At 41.6% G+C, this 23,317-nt stretch overlaps 2 protein-coding genes across 2 annotated transcripts; one reads left to right on the top strand and one right to left on the bottom strand.

Annotated features, from left to right (window-relative positions):
- Positions 1 to 616: 616 nt before the first annotated feature.
- On the bottom strand, positions 617 to 18,241 carry LOC140232597 (beta-catenin-like protein 1). The gene is made up of 12 exons (XM_072312695.1): positions 18,165 to 18,241; positions 15,331 to 15,528; positions 14,984 to 15,090; positions 13,952 to 14,189; positions 12,980 to 13,073; positions 11,080 to 11,244; positions 10,327 to 10,385; positions 9,278 to 9,426; positions 8,444 to 8,622; positions 2,557 to 2,735; positions 1,701 to 1,914; positions 617 to 731 (listed from the first exon to the last, which is right to left on the bottom strand). Exons 1-12 carry the CDS (start codon positions 18,192 to 18,194, stop codon positions 643 to 645), a joined length of 1,701 nt encoding a protein of 566 aa, XP_072168796.1. The 5' UTR covers positions 18,195 to 18,241; the 3' UTR covers positions 617 to 642.
- A 318-nt stretch (positions 18,242 to 18,559) lies between these two features.
- On the top strand, positions 18,560 to 22,713 carry LOC140232514 (uncharacterized). The gene is made up of 4 exons (XM_072312609.1): positions 18,560 to 18,564; positions 19,608 to 21,517; positions 22,080 to 22,199; positions 22,697 to 22,713. Exon 2 carries the CDS (start codon positions 19,626 to 19,628, stop codon positions 21,504 to 21,506), a length of 1,881 nt encoding a protein of 626 aa, XP_072168710.1. The 5' UTR covers positions 18,560 to 18,564; positions 19,608 to 19,625; the 3' UTR covers positions 21,507 to 21,517; positions 22,080 to 22,199; positions 22,697 to 22,713.
- The last annotated feature ends 604 nt before the right edge of the window (positions 22,714 to 23,317 follow it).

The following is a 23,317-nucleotide window of genomic DNA, read 5'->3' as shown; positions in this document are numbered from 1 at the left end:
TCAAATCAATCCCGGTTGAAGATTTCAATCATTAACACAAAGGTTAAGAAACCAATTTCTTTTTCTCTTTTTTTGGTGAACATTTACTAAATGTTAATCTGGGGGTGAAAGCATTACCTAGACCTCACAAATTTTCAGATAACTTGTAAGCCATGCACACAGACAGTACATTTCACATTTGGGCTTATCATCAGCATGTGGGGCTGGCTTGCACTGAATTAAAGCTACATGTATTAGCTGGCTGTTATGTTATGTGAACAAATAATGTCAATGACATCATTTTACTTTGACTTATCACAGAAGTCAAAGATCCAAAGATGTCACTGTATTATGACTTCTCTCAGGGGTCACCAGGACTTTTCTTGTTCTACATTATTTCCTGTTGTGAAAAGCAACCAATCAGTTGCTGCTATTCTGAAAGCAAGATATGATATCATACAGCAGGGCATATTGTGTCCCCACCAAACAGGCACACATATCTACTGTGTGCGCCAGTGTCTGAAGCCGCAACAAAAGTGAAGTGTTTACTCAGTGGACGAGAAGAATGATTGCAATCCCGTTATTCAGTCCATGGGATAAACCTGCTGCGTTCCGACAGTGGAAAACTGAAGGGGGGGGGGGGACCTGCGAGTGGGTCACATCTCAGAAGCGGTTGATGAGTGTGAGTAGTCTTTGCTTCTCAGCCTCTCCCCTCTCTTCACTGTCAGCATCGCCAATATTGCCCGCGTACTCTGTAGTGGGAAAAACAGTCAAAAGTAGCAATTTGTTAAGAAAGGAGACAGAGTATTAGAGACTACACACCATGCCATGATGTGTTTAAAGATGTTGATATTGTTTTGTTTGTGTTTTTGTTCATGCTTTTTGTCACACTGGACAGACTAAGAGGAGTCGGCAAACAATGAGCCATTCAAGGGACTATAAAGCTGCTATAACAACAAAAAATGACACAAATGAAAAGCAAACCATAAGCTCAAATCAATTTTGTTGTGTAGTTGGAAAGTGAAAGTCATTAAAGATATTCCCATATCTTACATGAATATAATAAAAGATATAAAAAATGAATATTGATATGTCATCGATACTTGGCAGAGACATTGAAAAACAGGTACATGTATCATTAGTATACATAATGACCATCAAGGAAGTGAGCCATCAAACCCCCCTGGGTGTGAAAAAAGGGTAGGGGGTCATGGGTTGGGATTGCTTGCAAACTCTCTTTCAATAGCAAGTGCATGGTTATGCAGAAGTTTGTAAGAGTCTCTATTCACATTAACTCCCTCTAACAAGGACTTTCTTCAAAGTGAAAACCTGCCACTAACATATAACTGCATGCAAGGGCATGATTAAGTGTAAAAGCCATTGCCATTCACATTGCTGGTCACTCCCAGGAACTCAATGTATAAACCTGCTTCAATTTTGTATTAAACTGATATACAGGGCTGCACAATAACACTTTTTTTTCCCTCCTGGTCCAAACTTTTTGTCAGACCAGTAGTGACCCAGGTTTTTAATTTTTTACTAGTCTATTCCTGAAAAAGATACTGGTCCAACAGTAATTTTTACTGGTCAGGAATCGTTGGACTAGTGCCAGGGTGCAGTGTTGTGATATATAATTTATGTTCCCATGTGTATGTGTGAATGCTAACAATGTGACTGTTTGTGAAAAAAAAATTGAAACTGAAACTGAAATTGAGTCTCACCTCTGACGACGTGTCGGATGTCGGTGATGGTCCCGCCCCTCATGTTGAGCAGCTGGAGGACCCTGTTCTTGATGGAGCTGATGCCCGAGTTGCAGCACAGCTCCAGGATGGTGTAGTCGATCAGCTGGAGGGTGAAGAGCCCAGCGTCCAGCCGCTGGATGTAGTACTCGTCCTCCTGGTCGTCGTCGATGATGTCGCCTTCTCGTAATCTCCTCTGAAGACATAGCGGGGTGAAAAAGTGTTGGAAGGTCATCCACACAACATCAAATAGCTCAGGCACCTCTAATGTAGAAATTGTTTTGGGCAACTATCGTCTTATCCTCTGCCTGGCAGAAGGACCCTAGCATGAAATTTCAACACCAAATATCAATTAGTGACATAATTTGACAGAGGTTTGAAAGCTATTTCACGTGATGTAACATCACCAATTTGTGATTTTTGTGAGTGTGCAGGCTACAAGGCCCTTCTGCTGGGCAGGAGATTATCTAAATAAGCCTGGCAAAAGATAATCTTAATAGGCCTGGCTGGAATGTATCATCAAATCAACCATCAAATTTAACACAATGCTTGATATCAAAAGATGGTTACATTGCCTGATTTTCCAAACCTCTTCTTTCAGCACTTTCTTTGTACCAAACCTTGATTGTACCTTAACAATTAGGCAGGAGAGCAGTTAAGAAGTATTAAGAATACATTATACACAGTCTATGTGATAAATTAGTTTGTTCTGGTGATAAATAATTCTGTTCAACTGTGCCTCATGTGTTGTGGTTCCTTTGCCACTTGTATGACACTGCAATGCAAATTTGAAAGTAATTGCCTGGAAAAAAAAAGTTTATAGGAGAGGATATCAAACCTGCTTTTCTCGCTCTATCTTGTCATCACAGGCCTGCACTCTCCCCAGGTAGGTGAAGTGAAGCTCCATGAGACGATCCACTTTGGCGTGGTCGCTCTCTGTGAACTTGCCGACGAGGCGCTGGAGGTGCGAGCCGCTCACGTTGCGGAAGAGGGCGGCGATGATTGAACAAACGTGTTCTGGGGAAGAGAAAAAATACAAGAAATTACATCAGCTCGGCTTGAACTTTGAGTGTGTATAAAATCAGAATACTGTAAAACCAGAAACATTCACAGTATGAATTTTTCATGAAGTGCCACTGGCATATTCAATGCATTGTGTATATAAAGAACTTTTGCATACGTTTTACTGGAGTCAAAAGGGGCCTGAGTTTCGATCCTAGCAGAATCTTCGTCAGAAGCAAAATGACCGATACGTTACGTTTTACTTTTACATATATTGGCTCCTGAACAAGAAGAAAAGGAATTATTCCAGCTAACATTAACTCCAGTTATCTGAACATATGCAACACAGTGTTGCAAGCCTAAACACCCGAACAGCAGTTGATGCTACTCTTTGCTAATGCCACGCCCCAATCATACTTGTGAAAATGAGATGAAATAAACACTTCAATCACTCATTCTACAATATATTATTGCTTCATAATACACAACACTAATTTTGCTAAAAACCCATACTCACCACGGAGCAACGCATTTCATTTGTGTAATGATGTGATGATTTGGTACAGCTAGTCATGAAAGTGACATAGCGCCACCTTGTGGCAGGTGTGTAATGTGATCACCTATATTATGGGGAGATTGCCTATAGGCATTGCCTATGGAGATCGTCATGTAAAAGTCACGATGTGAAGAGACGTCTAATAAACACCGATGTCGATGACATACACGCAAACCTGGTGAAGTAGATGATTGTCATTACCGTATCAGAGATTAATAGATGGTGTCAGGAGTGAAAGTGACTGTGGATTGTCTGATTTGCGATGCCTAAAGACATGAATTTTGCGTTCCCAGTCTGAGGGGAACGGCTCCACGATCGTCGAGTGACCGGATATACCCGCCGAGAAAGCTTGCATATGTTTAGTGCATGTATAGTGGCTGTGATACGATATAGCTATAGTCGCTATGGAACAATTGAAACCTCCATCGCCGTTGGATTTGGAGGCGAGAAATCTTCCACAAGCATGGAAACTGTGGAGGGAAGAGTTTGAGCTTTATACGGAACTTTCGGTTACTGGCGATGAAGGGAAAAAAGTGAAACTTTTTCTCTACCTGGTGGGATCCAAAGGCAGAGAGCTCTACAAGACCTTGAAGCCGGAGTCTACCTCACCTCCTTCAACTGATTCAACTGACTCAACAACACCAGCTGTACCTGTTGTGACATTGAAGGCAGTGCTAGATGCATTTGAGAAGCACTGCAACCCCCCAAAGAACGAGACTGTTGACAGGTATAAATTTTTCAGCCGCCAACAGGCTGCTGGAGAAACACTGGAGCAGTACCTGACTGATCTGAAGCTACTGGCGAGCAGTTGCAACTTCAAAGACCTGCATGATTCCCTACTGAGAGACAGAATTATTGGTGGAATTCAGGATGATTCTGTACGAGCAAGGCTGCTTCGTGAGTCTGATTTGACACTAGACAAGGCAATCCAGATATGCAGAGCTGCTGAGCTGTCAAAAGAACGGATGACAGTTTTTGACAAGACACATTCTCAGGATGTCCATGCAGTGCAGAAAGCCAGTTCTAAGAGTGGTGCTCGACCAAAACAGAAGTGCAAGTTCTGTGGAAAAACGCATGTTTTGGACAAAAATAAGTGCCCTGCATATGGAAAAAAGTGCAACAAATGTCACAAAGAGAATCACTTCGCCAGTGTTTGCAAAGCTGTGAAGGATAAATCAACAGGGAAGGGCAGACGTGACAAAAAGTCTGTGCATACGATTGACGAGGACGAAACAGAGGATGAGGAATTCTTTGTAGACGTCATAAAGTCAACAGATGATTCTGACGACTGGTTCATCGACTTGACAGTGAACTCGAGGAAGGTGCGATTCAAGTTAGATACTGGTTCGCAATGCAACATCATACCAGAGGTTGTGCAAAAGAAATTGCAGTCCCCAATGCAGAAGTCAAATTCAAGACTGGTGGTCTATTCAGAACACAGGATGAAGCCTCTAGGCAAGACTCTTCTTATTTGTGAGCACAAGGAGAGGTTCTTCGATTTAGAGTGCCAGGTTGTGGAACAGAAGGCGCAACCGATACTTGGTCTGCCATCTTGTAAGCAGCTCGGATTGGTGAAAAGAACTTATGCTGTGCGTGAGGAGCCATGCGCAGTCAAGGACAAATATGCTCACCTCTTCCAGGGACTTGGATGTATGCCAGGAACGCATCAGATTAAGCTACGAGATGCAGTGCCCAAAGTCCATGCTCCTCGCAGACTTCCAGTGGCTCTGAGAGAGAAGGTCAGAGAGGAACTCAAAAGAATGGAGGACCTGAACGTCATTAAAAGGGTGACGAAACCAACAGCTTGGGTGAACAGTATGGTCACAGTAGCGAAAAAGAACAGTGACAGAGTGAGGATTTGCCTCGACCCGAAGGAACTGAACCAAGCTATTGAGAGGGAACATTACCCCATGCGAACCATTGAGGAGGTTGTAGCGTGTATCCCCAACGCTAAAGTGTTCAGCACTCTCGACGCGAATTGCGGGTACTGGCAACTTCGCCTTGACGAGGCGAGCTCGGATTTGTGTACCTTCAATACTCCATTTGGCAGGTACAAGTACATCAGAATGCCTTTCGGCATTAACTCGGCACCAGAGATTTTCCAACGGACAATGTCACAGATGCTGGAAGACCTAGAAGGCGTTGACGTGGTGATGGATGATATCCTGATATGGGGAACAAACAAGGAAGAACATGATGAACGCCTTGAAGCAGTGTTCAAAAGACTGCAAGAGAACAATGTCAGGTTGAATGAGAGCAAGTGCAAGATTGCTGTGAACGAAGTGAAGTACATCGGTCACTTGCTGACTGCTGATGGACTGAAACCTGATATGATGAAAGTTGAAGCTGTCAAGAAGATGAAGCAGCCTACCAACAAGAAAGAGCTTCAGAGGTATTTAGGCATGATCAACTATCTTGGCAAGTTTCTTCCCAACTTGTCTGAAGTCACGGCACCCCTGAGGAAACTCTTGGTGAAAGAGAATGACTGGCAGTGGCACCAAGAGCACACTACAGCCTTTGAGAAGCTCCAGCAGCTAGCAACTGAAGCTCCCATTCTTCAGTTTTACGACGTGAAACAACCTGTGGTTGTGAGTGTGGATGCATCACAGAATGGTGTCGGCGCAGTCCTTCTGCAGAACGAAAAACCAGTTGCGTATGCTTCAAAAACCTTCACGGACTGTGAAAAAAGGTATGCACAAATAGAGAAGGAATTGGCAGCAGTGGTATACGGAGTAGAGAAGTTCCACCAGTATGTCTTCATGAGAAAGTTCGTGATCGAGTCTGATCATAAACCGTTGGAGACTATCATGAAGAAGCCTCTAGCAGATACTCCACCACGGCTACAGAGAATGCTACTGAAGCTACAGAAGTACGACTGTACTTTGAGCTACAAGAGAGGCAAGGAAATGTACATTGCTGATGCCCTTAGCAGAGACTTCATCCCAGAGAGTGAAGAAGATGAGGAGAGCCAAGAGATAACAGTCTGCATGGTAGATTATCTACCAATGTCTCCAGCTAGACTTGATGAGCTGCAGAAAGAGACTCTAGCTGATCCAGTTCTCAGGAAGCTAAAAGCAACAGTTGAGGAAGGCTGGCCTGAGAGTAAGCAGGAAGTAGATGCAGACATTAGACAGTACTGGCAGTACAGAGATGAGATATCTACTGAAGGTGACCTGCTCTTCAAGATGCAGAAAGTGATAATCCCTAGCCAAATGAGGAGACTGATGCTAGAGAAACTCCACCAGAGTCACCAAGGAGTGGAAAAGACCAAGAGATTGGCAAGAGATGTGCTTTTCTGGCCAGGCATGAACGCTGAAATTGCAGAGATGGTTGAAAGGTGTGAAATTTGCAGCAGACATAGAGCCAGCAACCCGAAAGAGCCAATGCATGGTCATGACTTACCAGAAAGACCGTGGCAGAAAGTTGGAAGTGATCTGTTCGAGTTTGATGGGTCTACTTACATGATCTTGGTAGACTGCTATTCCAACTACTTTGAGATCAACAAGCTGACTAGTACAACCAGCAGAGCAGTCATTGCCATATGTAAGCAGCAGTTCGCACGACATGGCATTCCTGATGAGATGATGACGGATAATGGACCACAATATGCCAGTGCAGAATTTCAGCAATTCTGTGTCGAATATGGAGTGACACACAAGACTTCTTCACCCAGATACCCACAGTCCAATGGGAAATCGGAAAAGGCTGTGCAGATAGCCAAGAATCTGTTGAAGAAGTCGGCAGAGGATGGTGAAGATGTTCATCTAGCTCTTCTGGCATACAGAAATACGCCAGGAGATGGCCTACCTTCGCCTGCACAGATGCTGATGGGCAGAAGGACGAACACAACTCTTCCCACAACCAGCAAACTCTTGCAGCCTAACCCTGTCAGCCGAGATGACATCATGAAAAGGAGAATAGAGCTGCAAAGACGTCAAAAGCAGTTCTACGACAAGGGCGCGAAAGACTTGTCTGTGCTCAAACCTGGTGACAGCGTGGCGTATCAGGACGGCAAAGTGTGGCGACGAGCTGTTGTCATCAAGAAAGGTGAATCACCACGCTCTTACATCATAGAGGGAGAAGGAGGAGTACGGTATCGACGAAATAGACGCCATCTCCAAAAGAGACAAGGACAGCAACAAAGTCGATACTATGATGACCTTGAGGAGAGCGACGGCTCGTCTGAGAAGGCAACTAACATCGCGTCATCTCAGGAAAGTTCAGGTGACGACAAACCAGTGATTCAACGCGAACGTCGTTATCCACTGAGACAGCGAAGACGTCCAAACAGGCTAAATTTGTACATATAGTAACTGTGCAAGGTATAGGGGCAGAATAATCCCCTTTGTACAGTTAAGAGTGTTGGGTAGTCCACCCCTTCACCCTTATTTGTTATATGGTTGTTGTTGTTTCTTAGAATAGTTGATGTTTGCCAAAGTTATAAGAGTATGTACCAGTAGGATGACTGTACTATTACAGAGGCAGAATAATCCTCTAGTGCAGTTATTAGAGTAACAGATAGTCCACCCTGTTACTCATTTGTTTATATTATTTGTTATTCTATTTGTAACAATAACTTTGTGAAGTTATCAGGAATAGAAAGTAGTTAAGAAAGCTATGGAAATGAGACAGCTTTGGATATTTGGATGAAAGACTGCACCAGAATGAAACTCTCAACATGTAACAATGTATCGCATTGAACTGGAACTTTTATTCAAAACAAAACACACTGACTCATAAATAAGGTTATTTGACCAGATACACAATTACATTGCTAACACTATTGTATATGTATTGGTTTTGCAATGTAAGTTGCTTTTATGAAAAGGGGGATGTAATGATGTGATGATTTGGTACAGCTAGTCATGAAAGTGACATAGCGCCACCTTGTGGCAGGTGTGTAATGTGATCACCTATATTATGGGGAGATTGCCTATAGGCATTGCCTATGGAGATCGTCATGTAAAAGTCACGATGTGAAGAGACGTCTAATAAACACCGATGTCGATGACATACACGCAAACCTGGTGAAGTAGATGATTGTCATTACCGTATCAGAGATTAATAGAATTTGCAGACATAATATACCAATGCAACAAGGATATCGAGTTGTTAATTGCTTAACCTCAATTTTGAGTAACAATCTCCGGAAGTGTCCCCACCATACCTTCGTGCTCAGAGTCCCCCGGTCCTTTCTTGACCCTCTTGGGGGTCTTCATGAAAAGTGGAAACAGACTCCTCAGACCCAGGATGTCAATGAACTTTGTGCAATTGTCCCCTGCCTCTGCGCCGGTCATAGCATGGTTGAGCACCTTCAGCGCACTGTGCCTCGACTGTTTCTTCTCCCTGAAGAAACATGAGAAAGAGTTCTGGTCAGGTATGCAGTACCATGTCAAAGCACTGCAAACTATTCATGAATTGAGCCAAGAGCAATACCACAAAAATAACAATCACATCAATAAAATGTGCTTGTTCAATAATCAGACATAGACTTTAACTGGAAGACGTATCAACTTTGTGGTACTACGAGGTGATGAAAATGGTGCCCTTCCTATGTGCATTTATCTAAAAGTATACTACAGCCACATTAACGCTAAACAAAACTGTGCACTAAAACTATGCATTGTTTACCCAGAGCTGAGAAACTTCCGAAGTGTATGCAGAAGTTTTGCAGGAAGCTTCTCGAGAAGTTTGCGGTCGCTAGCAAAATTCCAGGTAGTGAAACTATGCTTAGTTCTGCAAAGTGTGACCCGCAACTTATGTGGAATTACTACTGCGAATTTAACTGGATGTGAGAAGTGTTGTCATTAATATCCACCCACTCTCCATCACAGTGCAACCGGGGTCCCGTTTCATAAAACTTGTCATCAGTGACAACTGCCACATTTCTATGACAAATTTGCTCTCAGCCAATCAGATGCAAGGATTTCAGTAGCTTGTCACATCTATGACAACTTGTCACTGATGACAAGTTTTATGAAACGGGCCCCAATAAACCAACCTGAGCATGAGGTTCATGAGCTGGAGCCCCTCTCCCCGGAGGAAGGCCATCTTGTTGGCTGGCAGCATGAGGGAGGAACACAGGCAGTTAAAGAGGTTCTCCATCATCTCAAGCTCCTCGCCGTTGGTGGGATCGTGCTTCTTGAAGTACTGCAAAGGGGAATAACCGGGTGATGGCATTTATGAAAATGAGCCATGATTCTGTATTAGGCTAGCACATTGGTAATAAAACATCGATGGTGTCGATGCAGTGCTGGAAATCGCATGGGCATCAAACAGGAAATCAATAATTCCAGATAAATCAGTAAATTGTGCAATTCCTTACTGTCAAAATTCCAGCAAAAGCTTATGAATTCAGCAATTATCCATATAAAAGACAAAAGAGAGCATTTGAAAGACCATATAATTATCAATTTCTAGTTAATATCACTCTCCAGATGAAAGTGAGTTCACTCAATGTTTAACCTATTTGCAGTAAATAAATGTAGTGGTTTGAGTTAACTGAATTCGCCAGTGACAGTTTCATTTTAAGCATAAAAAATGTAAGAAAGTTATGGGAATAACAGTTTCAAAAGTTCTTATATAACAGTACTGTAGTATTATTGGTAATCACAAACTCAAATACAGATAAATTGTGGATTATGTAAATAAAGAATATTTAACTGTCTTTTTTTTTGGGGGGGGGGGGGAGGGTGATGATTCAGAAACTACAACTCTCTTCCCACAAAAGTCATTATTGCTAAATCGTAAGAAATGTGGAATGATGCAACAAATTAAGTTTCCTCCCTTTGAAGTCACATGAAATAAGGAAATCTAAATAAATCTTGTTTAAATTCCAAATGGGCCTGGGATTGACATTCTCACACATTTCTTTCTTTACATGTACTACGACTTTGACGTTTTAAAGTCTCACAAAAACATAGCATCTACAGCTAACATTGCTTCTGTATGAAATCCCTAATAAAATACAAACCAACAAACTGATGCTAGTGGAGACAAAACATTTTTGGTAGAGGTAATTTACGGAGTGTACCAAGGTGTTTTACTTACTGCAAGTTGCTGCAACAATGCGTCAATGCCATCAAGCTCTCCAAGCAATATCCTGTTTCCTGAAAAAAAAAAGTGCGACAAAACATCTTGACAGTCCTATGTGACTGAACAAGTACAATGAAATTATATATACAATGCCAGCAAGATTGCTCTGATTTTAGTACGTCCACATAAAATCTCGTCGCTCTGAACTGATAGCATCTTGACCTTATCAAATTTCAACCAGAGTGTTCTCCACTTCTACTGAGTATTGCTCTGATAACAAAATATGTAGTTAGATGTAGATCATTTAAAAATCATTTGGAAATTCCTTTGATCAGCAGGTACAACAAATATCCGCAATGAAAGAACTCAAGTCAAGCTCATGAAATTATCTGGTGCTTGTGATTATTATTAGATATCATTATGGAATGCTTCTCTTATCCCAGACAGACATGTATTTCCATTTAAATATAACAACAAAACAGCTACATGTAGACTCCTCAGGTGCTGTAGGACTGTCTTGAATAATTGAGTGTCATATTATACTCTTAGTGTATGTCGAGCTTTGTGCCAAGTATTGAAATGCACTTTTATCATGTACAGTTCATTTGAATTGTTCATTCTAGTTCTTAGGGGTATATTTATACATTAGAATACATTACCAGAACTTCACAAATACCAGAGGTAGTACATAGTAAGCCTACCTATTAAAAACTTGAAGACAGACACACATGCTGGGAAAAAAAAAATGTCATGAGAATGTACACTTACTCTCAGTGTCTTGGAGCAAGATTGCAAGGATTTCGCTGCAGTACAGTTTGTTGGCGTCGAAGGGAACTTTGGGTTTGAGTTTCCGGAGCAGCCACTGCATCAAGCCCTGCTGGGCAGCATCTGGACACATCTCTGGCCGGAATTCCGCCATGTTCTCTATGATACCTGGTCATGACAGAGGGAAGACATTACTGCTTATACTTGACACTTATAACTCGGTGTCTCCATGCTCCTGTACTGATACATGCCATAAATATGAGATTGCTCTCTTTTTATCAAAGTTTCTCCTTAACTTCACAGAAATTTACATACATTCAAATGGAAATGTTATTATTTGCTTTCCAATGAGCTGCATTCACTTGCAATTTCAAAGCATTACAATTACACAGATCACTCTTGCTGCAAGCATTCTGATCTTTCAAACTTCGGTCATGATTTGATTCACCTGATGTCGAGGAAAACAGCAGGTAAATAGGGACCTGGTAGCGTTAGAGATAGCAACAGGAAGGCTGGCCCAACTTGGTACATTCAGGAATCCTCATGACAAATTGAGTTCAGCTTTGTCACTGATCTCAATATGATGCATCACGCATTACCCCGGGGTACCGTAGTACCGCGGATTACCGCGTTGTTTAGCGCCACCTCATGTCCGCTCGAGGACAGCCAGAGAAAAATGCATGCACTGTGTGTGCATGTACATAGTCATTCCCATGCCACAGCATGTTATACTATGCGTGCATGGCACGCTGTGCTACCACTAGCGTGTGCTTCAGTGCAGTGCAGTGCAGCGGCTAGCGCGCGCTAGCTCCAGCACCAAAATAATTCCCTCTTTTTGGCACCCAGGGTACAACCGTTTAAAAAAATAACTAATACAACAAAATGGTTGATTTTTATTTGGTACGCCGGGATACCATTTATGTCATCATATATATGTAAGTACACGCACAGCTAAAGAATCTTGACTAGAGTTGAATGCTGCCAATGAGCGTATGCTTCTCTACATATGTTTGCTGATGAGCAATTCTATTCTAGGAGGTCTGCAATATTCACAGTTGTCAAATGTTCCCCAGTGAGCAACGAATGAAGATCAGTTATTTTTGGCCAACCTACTCTCCCAATGCTGTTGGGCCTTTGGTGTACTTCCCAAATAATGTCGTTTGGTGTAACAAAAACAATATAAACCATTAAAGGTATACAGAGCTGAAGTGCAATGACTGACAAAATACTTCTGACACTTCAATAATTCAATTTCAAAAATAACTAGACAAATGCCAGAAGATGCAATCTACTGTCAGGTGCAAAGAGAATTGTCACTTGTTGAGTGTCAGATAGGTGTTAATATTCTTCACAGTGTATGGAATTCGCAGCCTTCTGGGGATCATTTCATAAAACTTTTTTTCCAACAATTGTAAGTTAGAGTAATCACAGTTTCTATGGAAGCAGCCACAGAGCAACCAATGAAATGTGCGAGTTGGAGACTTTACTATGGTTACAGCAATTATAGCCACTTTCAAACGTTGCATATGCCTACATGTAATGGGCACCTGATGGTCATCAACCTAGATATACAGGGCCCTGTTTCATAAAGCTGTTCGTAAAGTTGCGCATGACTTTACGAACGACTGGAATATGTGTGTCAATTTTTTTCCCTTACGTTTTAAAAAAGTACAACTGTATGTCAATATTTCATCTACATTGGGGCAAAAATACACTTTCAACTGAAAACATGTGTTCACATGTAAGAATAATCATCATCATCTGCAAATTTCAACTTTACGTATTGAAATCAACAGTGATTAGGATACCCACTTCACTTGCCATATTTAAGTCGTGCATAACTTTATGAACAGCTTTATGAAACAGGGCCCTGGGTACTTTCACTGAAGGAGACAGAACTTACCTAGGGTGTTATGGATGCCTTCGGCCTCTTCTTTCACTGTGTCATCAAGTCTGTCCAGATTCTGGACCAAGGTTGCACACACCTGCTCCTCCAGCTAGTCATATGAGATGTATGATGAGGTATACAGGGGGACAACGCATTAAGTGACAAGACACGTAATTTAGCTATCTATGGTGTAAAATTCAGTGGACTCAGAGCTATTATTGCTGAAAAACATGCTGAAATAAACTGCATTGTGGGGTGTATTGTAGGACAGAGCAACCTAGAAGAAACTTGGTTGCATGATTTGCACATATCAATCAGTTGTCATAGACCTCTCAAAGTTTTGGGACAAAAAGTATATATCACCATACTTTCTGAGGTGTAAAGAAGGAAATAATTGCAGACTAAGAAATGAATATTTGGACAACATAAACCAAGAATTTCATCAAAATCCTGACATCAAATACGATATTTTATTGACAGCATCCAGTTTTGGTGGGTAATCAACCCCTACTATGGAAACTGCATCAGATATAATGCATTATATTCTGTGGAAAAATTACACGCAAATCAGAATTGACTTTCTTTGAAGATCTTTTCATAAAGTAATGTACATCTTAGTTTGGAAGAGCTACTTAAAATAATCATTATGCTACTTATTTGAACACTTGAGACAGCAAGGAACTAGCATGCAAAAATATGCTTGAACATTTCACTTTACTTCATTTCTTACACATGAATAATGAGTGTCATCATGCACTAAATGCAACAGCACTGCACAAGCATGAATATGAAAATGCTTTGCTGCACTACAACAATTGGTCCACACATGCATGATTTAATTCACGAAAAATTCGAATTGATCCACTGAACACAAATCTTTGACAGGACTTTTCAAATTGAATACTACAGCATTTTCTTGTCTCAGATTTTGATCAGATCTGATCAGCTCCCATAGATTATCTCTTGAGAGTTTAACAGAGATCTCACCAGGGCATCGATGAGCACTGTCGCCCCATCCTCACTCTCTGTGAGGGTATCCACGTCTGTCATCTCCTGCAGGAGGTTGATGACTGCGATGGAGATGTCTGTGTTTTCATGGCCAATCAGCTGCAGCAGCGACTTTGTGGCGTTGAGCTCCTTGAGATGGTGGTACATGTCCGGGACTGTGGCGATGACGTGAAGTTCTTGGATGACGTCATTCAACTCAATCTCTGATTCCATGAACCTTTGCAGTGGTGACAAGAAAAAAGGAAGGTTATGTGACTAAAGTGAAGTCATCCATTTGTCTCAATGTATAGGCCCTTAGAAAACTTGACTGATGTACATTTATCTGTAACAACAGAGTAAATACAGCTCCTTGTTCCACATGATTGTCTTAATGAATTTAAGGGAACCCTTGAATGTTACATGTTGTTGACAATTCTAGAATATACCATTCACAAATGTGTTTCTGTTAAAAGCTATGAGGGAAATAAAGGAAATACATCTGAGAAAGATCTGAGCGAAGCTAGATCGGCAAAGAGACATATACATTCTGTATCATCATCTAAATTTCAAATGGCCTTCAAACATAACACTCTGCTGGAACATCAGAATCATAAACTTGATCATGATGATTTATCAGCTGTGACTCTCACTTGACTGTGCAGATTGAAAATTCCCACACCCTTCCAAAATTACACTGTTGCTCTGACTTGAAACAGAACTTCACATGTACTTATATAAATGCATTTGCTAGATTATAAACACAGCTCACACCATAATATAAATCTCTGGGATACGATTAAATAATTTACTTAAACAACAACAACAATAACTCTTAAGGGGGTGAATCTTGGTAGACTTTGATTTGATACCTTTTACTTCACAACCTCATCAAATTTATTATCTATACATTTGTCACATACATCACATGGAAGAAACCTGCAAAGTCACTTGTAAGTCAGCCCCCAAATGATTGACTTGTAACACTGAAAATAATGCCCTCATTGAATGAATGACAGCTGAAATATTACTTACTTTTCTGGCAGGTCAGGAAACTTTATTCTCAGCTCCTGATTCCTGTAAACCTTTTTCTCAAATGACAAGATGAGTTTGCGCAGACTTGTATCATCCAGCGATGGAACCTAGAGGATGCAGAATAATGATGAAGAATAGAAAAGTTACGTTTACAATCTCATGCATGTATGTTCGCAAATGAATAGAACTACACTGTGGAGCCAGTAAACCATCTTCTCAATAAAAACTCACTTCTTCTCATGTATGATGAACAGGAGTATTTGCAATCTCTGGAGCAAAATATTCCAGCAGCACACACACAAAAAGGGAGAGGAACAAAATTTGAAGGTCTAGGGTTCTTTTCTTACCTCTGGTTCTTCCTCCATCATCTTCATGATGCGCTCTCTCTCTTCTTCGCTTATTCCACTCGGGAGCTGAGTCTCATCTTCTTCCTCTTCCCTTCCTCCTCTTCCGCCTCCAGACTTATTCTTTTTCATCTTTGGAGGCTCCACCACTTCCTCCTGCAGTCTGTCATCTCGGGAGCGCTTCAGAGATGGCTTGTCAGGCTACAGCAGGTTTGGTGATTGCAAAGTATGCCAGCAAAGTCAGAATGGTGTAAAAATTTTTATCAGTTTTGCAATGACATTAAAACCAGCCACTACAACTTTTGGTAGAACAGCATGATTAGGTGTCTTACAGAGTCCCCTTTTCATTTCTTAACTAGAAATGTCGCTATGGCGACTGGTATGCCTCCGCCATACTGCATGGTTCTCCGAATAGGTCTATAGCACAATGTCTTGACAATGTGTGATGACAGTTTCACGTAACTGGCAAAATATTAAAATAACAGGTTTGTCACAAATGCATTGAGTGTTCACTTTCCTTGAACTAGGTTTTTTTGGATGAATGGCTACACTGTCTAAGAATGCAGGTATTTGGGGATTTGAGGATTTATTTGGTAGTTCATGTATCAAGTTTCAAGAAAATACCTCCAGGCATTGCATAGATATAGGAGAAATAGTGAAATTTTGACCTTGACCTTTTGACCTTTGACCTTGAGCATGTGCGCCCAAAAGTTGATAGGCACAACTTCGCCCACTCATACATATACATGCCAAGTTTCATTAAGATACCTCTAACAGTTTTTTAGATACGCTGTCCACAAAATTGATTACGGACGGAAGGACGAACAACCCGAAAACATAATGCCTCCGGCGACACTTTGTGGCGGAGGCATAAAAACCCTGTCCATACTCTTCACTTTCAACTCTAATAACTTTGGAAAGGATGAATCTACTGCCTTGAAAGTTGGGATTATTCATCTACAGAATATGTTAATAAAGCACGCCTGATTTCAGCTTAATCTGATAATCCCTTCATTGTTGTTGCTCCGGAGGTTTACATCCTGTTTTTGCTCCATTCACAGCACAGCTAGCGTGGCTTTGTAAAAATTGTACGCGCTTGAATAGACCCGTACTTCAGAGCCTCTATTCTCAGTTCACATTTTCCATAGTGTGTGCTTTCTTTCCAATATTAGGATAGGTTAGGAGAGTCCATTTGATTAAGTTATACATCATTTTAAAGCTTAAAGTCTGCTCTTTCAGAATCTCCTCTTGACTAAAAATGCATGTCTAGCAACTTTTTGTTGGTTTTGTGATGCAGGGTCACATATAAACTCACTCTTTTGCACACACTGCTTTACATAATCTGAACTGAGTTTGCTATCTAATTTTATGCAAACACGAAGATAAGTATCTTTCAAGTAACAAGAAGCTTAACAGGGTAAAACAAAGAATGAGTTCATGGTTTCTACTAGTGAGCAGCAACAGCAAAGTTATGTCAATGCTTCTCACCATCTGATTTGGTTCAAATTTACAATAATTGTTATAAGTTAGAGAACGGTTATTTCCTGTGATGCTGGTGCAAAGTGGTAAAGTGGAATTTGAGAGATCTACACAAAAAAACAAAAGTGCATCAGTGCCCACAGATAAATCAGCCTACCATTGGTCTCTGTCTTCAATAAGACAGTATAGCTCTATACAAGATAATTTTTAGACGAGTAAAGCAAGCTGCCCATGATTCGACTATGACGCTGTCCAAAATTCAACCACCTGCTACATGTAAAACCTAGATGCGTTTGTGTTGTGTGGGGTTGAATTTTGGCATGGGGAGGCCGAACCTTGGCATTTTTGCTTTATTCTGCCCGTTTGTCATTAACCATTTGCCATGACTTGAGTGACCAGCATGAGTGCAAATCTGAATAACATGCTGATTCTGGCTTTGGCTGCCTCTCCGTACAGGTCTGAGGCTGAGCTGTCTGTAGGCGCCAATAACATAAATCTGCCAAGGCAAGGGAGACAAAATTGGAGGCTGCTAGCCACATTAGACAGGTGGCCACATAACTGTGACCAGCCCAAATGCATACAGCGTAGCTCCCACAGTAAAACTGTGTAATTATTAGGAGCGCCCCGGGGCTGGTTAGTGGAAAATCCTGTAAAACAAGGAATGTTTGTGTGCATTTAATTTCGTGAGCGCCAAGATTCACGAAATTGAAATGCACACGAAAGTTCTTGTCTACACTAGATCTATATATAAAATATGCATATAATATGCATTGAATGATAGTAGCAATTCACGAAAATTTTGTGCCGCAAAAAAGGCTGTCAGCTCCAATTCGCGAAAATTTCATGCCGCATAAACTAAATCACGTTTTAGTAACTTTTTTTTTCAACAGTAAACTTAAACTTTTAAATTTACCATTACCAACGACAATGTGGGTCTTTACAACATGGCTTTTCTCTTGGGGGCTGCGATTTTTAAGTGGTCGCTCTAGATCTAGAGTCTCTCACTCTCTTTCAACCTCCCTGTAACAGTTAGGTAGCTGGTGGTCATGTGCTGGTAGGACTGTCTAAAATATGTGGTAGGCTCTAACCAGCTGGTAAGGCCAGGTCATGTAGATAAACCTCATAATACCTTAATCATGTTAATAGACCACACACGTACGTGCACACACACATGCCTATAATAATATGAAGACCTGTCTACCACACCAATCTGTTATACGTGGGACTGAAGACAATGCACCCGAGCAATAGACATTCATGCCATGACAAGGATTGTTATTGAAATGCTTCAAGTTACGTCCAACTTAAATGACGCCGGATTTACCAAAAGGCACAGAAACATGCAATGAATCTGTTACCTGGAAAGCCAATAAATCTGTGATATCCATGGCTCTTCAAGTGGTGAAGTTCTTCGGCTTGAAAGTACCAGAGCAGTCAGAGCAGTAGTTGCAGTGCAATGCCAATACAGTAGTAGCTGCCCGTTCCAGCCACTGGTTCCAGCTAGCTGCCATAAGCCAGGCCTGGCTAGCTAGCAACATGATACACACACGTACACACGCGGGCCCGGTACGGGTGGTCGGGCGCCGGCCACCACGCACCACCGCCGCCGCAGCCGGGGACACTTCGCGGTGCTGCTCGCAGAGAGATCAACTCAGTGGGAGCTTTGAGCTTGATGCCCAACAATTGTTACAGTGGATACTTGGCTAGCTGGTGGAAGGCTCGCTGATGAACTCGCAGGCAAGACTGCCAAGCATCTGGGTTCGTGTTTTACAGGAGTTCTAGCGTTAGATCTGCCTGTCTATATTTGCAGCCTCGACTTTTTATGAAATCGAGCCAGCAGCTAGCAGCTGCAATACTGTCCTGTGTGGTGCAGTGCCAGTGGTGGGTAGGCGTCCTACATGTTTGTTGCATTTCCTGTTTTTTGTGTGTTACAAGAATTAGATCTAACGTTAGGCAAATTACCACTTACCCTCTGGACAGTTGCCCAAGACAATTTCCCTGAGCCTAACCTAAATTCTAAATTTCTAACCCTACGCACTACGGCCTAACCCCAATCTCTGATCTGTAAACAGTCTATCCCCACCCCATCACAAACTGTTTTTTTTTTTTTTCCTTTTTTTTTTTTTTTTTTTAAATGGGGGGGGGGGGGGGGTGTACATAAAGAACTATCTGTGAATCATGATCAAGATGTAGATTCTAGATGCTCTAGAGGTGCCAATAGGGTAGACAGAAAGATCCGTCTCCGGAGGAGTCTTTTATTTTTATTGACGTTATAACTCTCCTCTGTAGACATAGGAGGGAATCTGTTGAGCCAGACGCAGTCTCCGCAGAACATATCCCCAACGACCAGATACAGACCGATTTTTCGGTCAACCTATTATAGGCATACAGTACTTGGTACTCCATAATTCCTACCAAGATGAATTTAGTCTGATACTTTAAAGTGAGTGCGGTATAACTGTACTATGTAAAAAGGAAAGGGAGATTAGGAGAAAAGAAGATGATAAATACAATCACCAAAATCAAGCTCATCTGTTCATCTTAACCTGGCTGTATATTAATATAGAACTTAGATGGGAGTTTAGCTGTGCTGGATAGCAGAGCTAGAGCCTTGTGGGAGGACGGAAGTTATCGTTAATTTCTTTATGTTGACAAACAACAATCTGAATCATCCATTGTTATTCCTGTAATATTCTTTCTCCCAACACTCATTTTTGTGATTATTTCAGTATTTTAGTGTCCAGATAATTTACCATGCATATTGTATAATATACTCTTTTAACAATTCTTTTCTTTTGTAGTTTGCTGCTCTCATCAGAATGGCCAAGGAAGTGGTCATAAATGTGCAGTCATCCCTGGCAATATGTGATTCACTGACCAATCTTCTTGGGAAGTCATTCGGCCCCAATGCCTTGCAGATACTCTACACCACCTCCACCGGAAAGGTCCTGATCACCAGTGATGGCAGCACGATCCTCAGGGCTACGAATGTTGCTCATCCTGTCGGATGCTGGCTGATCAGTAGGGTTGTGAGCTTCCACTCACAAGTTGGCGACTGTGCCAAGTCTTACATCTTTCTCATCAGGGAGGTTCTGGAAGGAATTTGCCAGGAATTCGGCTCAGTGAGCAAAAACATGGATAGGAGAAGCCATCATGTTAGCAGGGAGGAGATGCATGATCTAAGAAGTGCACTGTCAGACATGTTGCATGGATGTTTGCCAAAACAGATTCTCCCATCTCTGCTCCAGGAATCGTTTGATGCTTCACAAGTAACTTTGGCAGACTTCCACAACCTTGGAGAAAATGTGATACACACGCATCTTGCTGGAAAACTAAGTCCAAAGCAGAGTAAGTTCTTCTCTTCCATGTTGTGGAATTTTGTAACACGTAATGCCACCAATGGCAGCATTTCAGCATTGCAAGAGGCCACCCAAAATATAGTTGACAATTTTGATGTGGCTGTCATGGAAGCAGCAGGGTTGCCTATTGAGTCTTCACATATAGAGAATGGAGTGATATTGAGCAGGGATGCAGTCAATCATTTACAAAGAAGAGAAGGGGATGCTCCGTGCATTGTTATGATCTGGGGGTGTGATCCCTTCAAAGCAGTTCCGGCTTCAGTCTCCACTTTGTCAGCAAGAACTGTATCGGGCCTCGTTCACACCATGCAGTATGCCCGTGTGCAGGCTGTGAAGTTTGTGGATTTGCTAGTGGAGAATAATGTCAGGGTGGTGTTGTGCTCTGAATGTCTTTCAGCAACATCACTGTCGCTTCTTCACAGGGCATCCATCACTGTTGTTCATACCATCCCTCTCGAGGAACTCCTCAGACTCGGCCATGTTGTAAATGCGCAACTTTTGTATGAAGTCCCCACTGAATTACAGTCTACAATGATTTTTTCTGCCCTTGACGTCAAGCAGGTGCCAGTTGGTTCCCGTAGGTGCACAAAAGTTCTCCTCCACACTTCTCCAGGTGTGTGTCATCTCCTCCTGTGTGCACCAACTGAAGGTATGTGCAAAGTACTTGCCCAGTCTGCACTAAACTCAGTCAAGGTAATCAATGCGTGGCTTGCTTCCAGCCAAGAGGACTTCAATCAGTGCAGTGATATCACAACTGGTTCTTCAAAACCCCTAGAGACTCCTACAGATGCGGTGCAGAAACGTTCAAATTCACATGCCTTGATGGATTGTGAGCTAACTGTACACAGAACTGGACATGGTTTTAGTGGGGAGCTAGCTGGTACCGCATCTGGCTCCTGTGAGCAAAGATTAGATGAGAAGCATGGTTTGCTAATCCCTGGTGGAGGATCAGCAGAACTTCTTGCAAGTAGACTTCTATACCAACAGTATCTCGGTCACCGTGACAACCAGTATCAATCTCTGGCAGAGAAAATTGTTGCCAACGCACTGCTGTGCATACCTAGGACACTCCACCAGAACTCCTTTGCTCACGGCTCCAGGGACAGTCACTCCTTTGTGAAGATCTTGGAGCAGTATTTTGGCGATGCTTCTCGAGGGCTGGGGATCGAAGGCAAGGCAGGTCAGCTGAGCGCCCTAGGAGAGAGAGGGGTGTGGGAGCCGACAATGATAAGGTACTTTCTGTGGTGCAGTGTTATCGAGACTGTTATTGAACTCCTCAAGATGGATGCCATTGTGCCAGTGCTAAAGATTGGATCTACTCTGGATGCAACCAAACTGTAAGATGAGGATAGGTGAGACACATTTTAGGTAATCTCTTTCTTTCTCCTATTAAAAAAAAAAAGAAAGAGATGCAGCCTCTATGCCCACTAGAGATTAATTACTGAATGCCAGGTGAAAAAAATGAAGATGCAGCTTAGGAATATTTGTAGAAATTTTAATGCAATGATTTTATTCAAATTCATATCTTTCAAATAAAAACCATGTAAAGATGTTGCAATGGATGAGCATCCTGGTCTTTTTTTAAACTTTACTACAATTATGAATTTTGTTTTGTAGTTGCAGTATGGTTAGATTCACTCTTATTTGGTGTGTAGGACAAATCATATTCAGAAATAATGATATTAGATTTCATATCAGTAGTAATAATGATAATGATAATAATGCTGTATAGACAATAATAGAGATGATAGTGATAATAATGATGATAATGATAATAGTGATAGTATTAATGAAATTACTAATGATAGTGCTTTCATCATACTCATCTGTAATTTTTAGAGAATTACCTGTGAACACATCACATTTTTTTTTGACTACATGTATTTTGTTCCATTTTTTCTTTGTTCTCTCAAGAGTTGAATAGTGTGCACCGTGGCTGATCCAGTCTCCTGACAGTTGCTGATCTGTGAAGGCAAGAAGCTGCCCTCTGTTGTCATGTGATGACGCTATCCAGCACAACGTGTCATCATCTAAGTAGGTTTACCTTTATATCACACATTGTGGGCAGATAAACAGAATGTTGTTCTCCAGGGCTAATGCCCCTCTGGTCTTAGCCACTGACAGCATAGAAGTACAAGTAAACAAACAGTGAAAACACCCCAAAGTGACAAAAAAGATGGATTACTTTGATACAGATGATGCCATCTTTTTGCTCATTAATGAGAGGGTTGCGGGGAAAATTTTTTGATAGTGCACTGAAAAATATAAATAAGTTGTTTTTCCTTTTTCCTTTCTTATTTTTTTTTTGTTGGCCTGCACACTTGGACAGAATGAGGTGCATCATGGGAGCTGACAAAATGACTTCATCTCCCCCCCCCCCCCCACCAAAAAAAAAACAACAACAACAACAACAAAACCCATCTCAGCTTGGATTGCCTCATTGTATGTAGTGTTCCTAGGGAATCCACACAACGGGTATTGTGCAACTTATTGATACATCTTGCTCTTCTCACTTTTTATTTTTCACCTAGTTGGACCCATAGAGGACTGCTCTTGAGAAGGGTTAGCTGGCGTGAGGCCTGATGTCTCCATTCTTTGGTCTCTTCTCAGTGTCAGCAGGTGGTATTTCGGACAGCAAGGGATAGGCAACTCAATTTTTAGTGTCATCTTTCGGTGGGGGGGGGGGGGGGGGACAAAGAATATGTCATGCAGAATGGAAGCAAGATGAGAACATTTGCCAGCTAAATGCTTTTCTTGGAAGACATATAGACCAGCAGGGCTTTTTCACCAGTCTTGATGGGCATCTTCTCTACATGTGAAGAACAGGGATAAACCATCTGGAACTCACCAAGTTGAGCATACATGTATTTAGTGGCTGAATGCTTTCTTAGAAAAGAAAACAAATCAGGAAATACATTTGTACCTGCTTTTCCCAATTTGAAAAGTAATCAGAACAATTACACAGTGCTTGCTGTATTTGTCAGTGGGTGAAAACATTCTGTTGATGTCATGGGCACCATTGCTATACATGTATAGTGTATGTTCTGTAACCTCTAAAGTGTATGAATTGTAACTGACAAAATTATTGGGTGAAGGATTGAAATACTGGGTACTGCACATATTACTTAGAGCATTCCCACATATGCTTCTGT

Source organism: Diadema setosum, chromosome 9, assembly GCF_964275005.1.
Source record: "Diadema setosum chromosome 9, eeDiaSeto1, whole genome shotgun sequence".
NCBI classification, from domain to species: Eukaryota; Metazoa; Echinodermata; class Echinoidea; order Diadematoida; family Diadematidae; genus Diadema; species Diadema setosum.
Note: the sequence above shows the minus strand (reverse complement) of the source record. Positions and strands in the feature narration are given on the sequence as shown.

Coding starts and splice junctions, on each gene's coding strand:
- LOC140232597 (XM_072312695.1), bottom strand. CDS start 18,194: ATGGATATCACAGATTTATTGGCTTTCCAG. Junction 15,091..15,330: donor TGATGGAGGAAGAACCAGAG/GTAAGAAAAGAA, acceptor TGCATCCTCTAG/GTTCCATCGCTGGATGATAC. Junction 8,623..9,277: donor CTCATGAACCTCATGCTCAG/GTTGGTTTATTG, acceptor ATGTTTCTTCAG/GGAGAAGAAACAGTCGAGGC.
- LOC140232514 (XM_072312609.1), top strand. CDS start 19,626: ATGGCCAAGGAAGTGGTCATAAATGTGCAGTCATCCCTGGCAATATGT.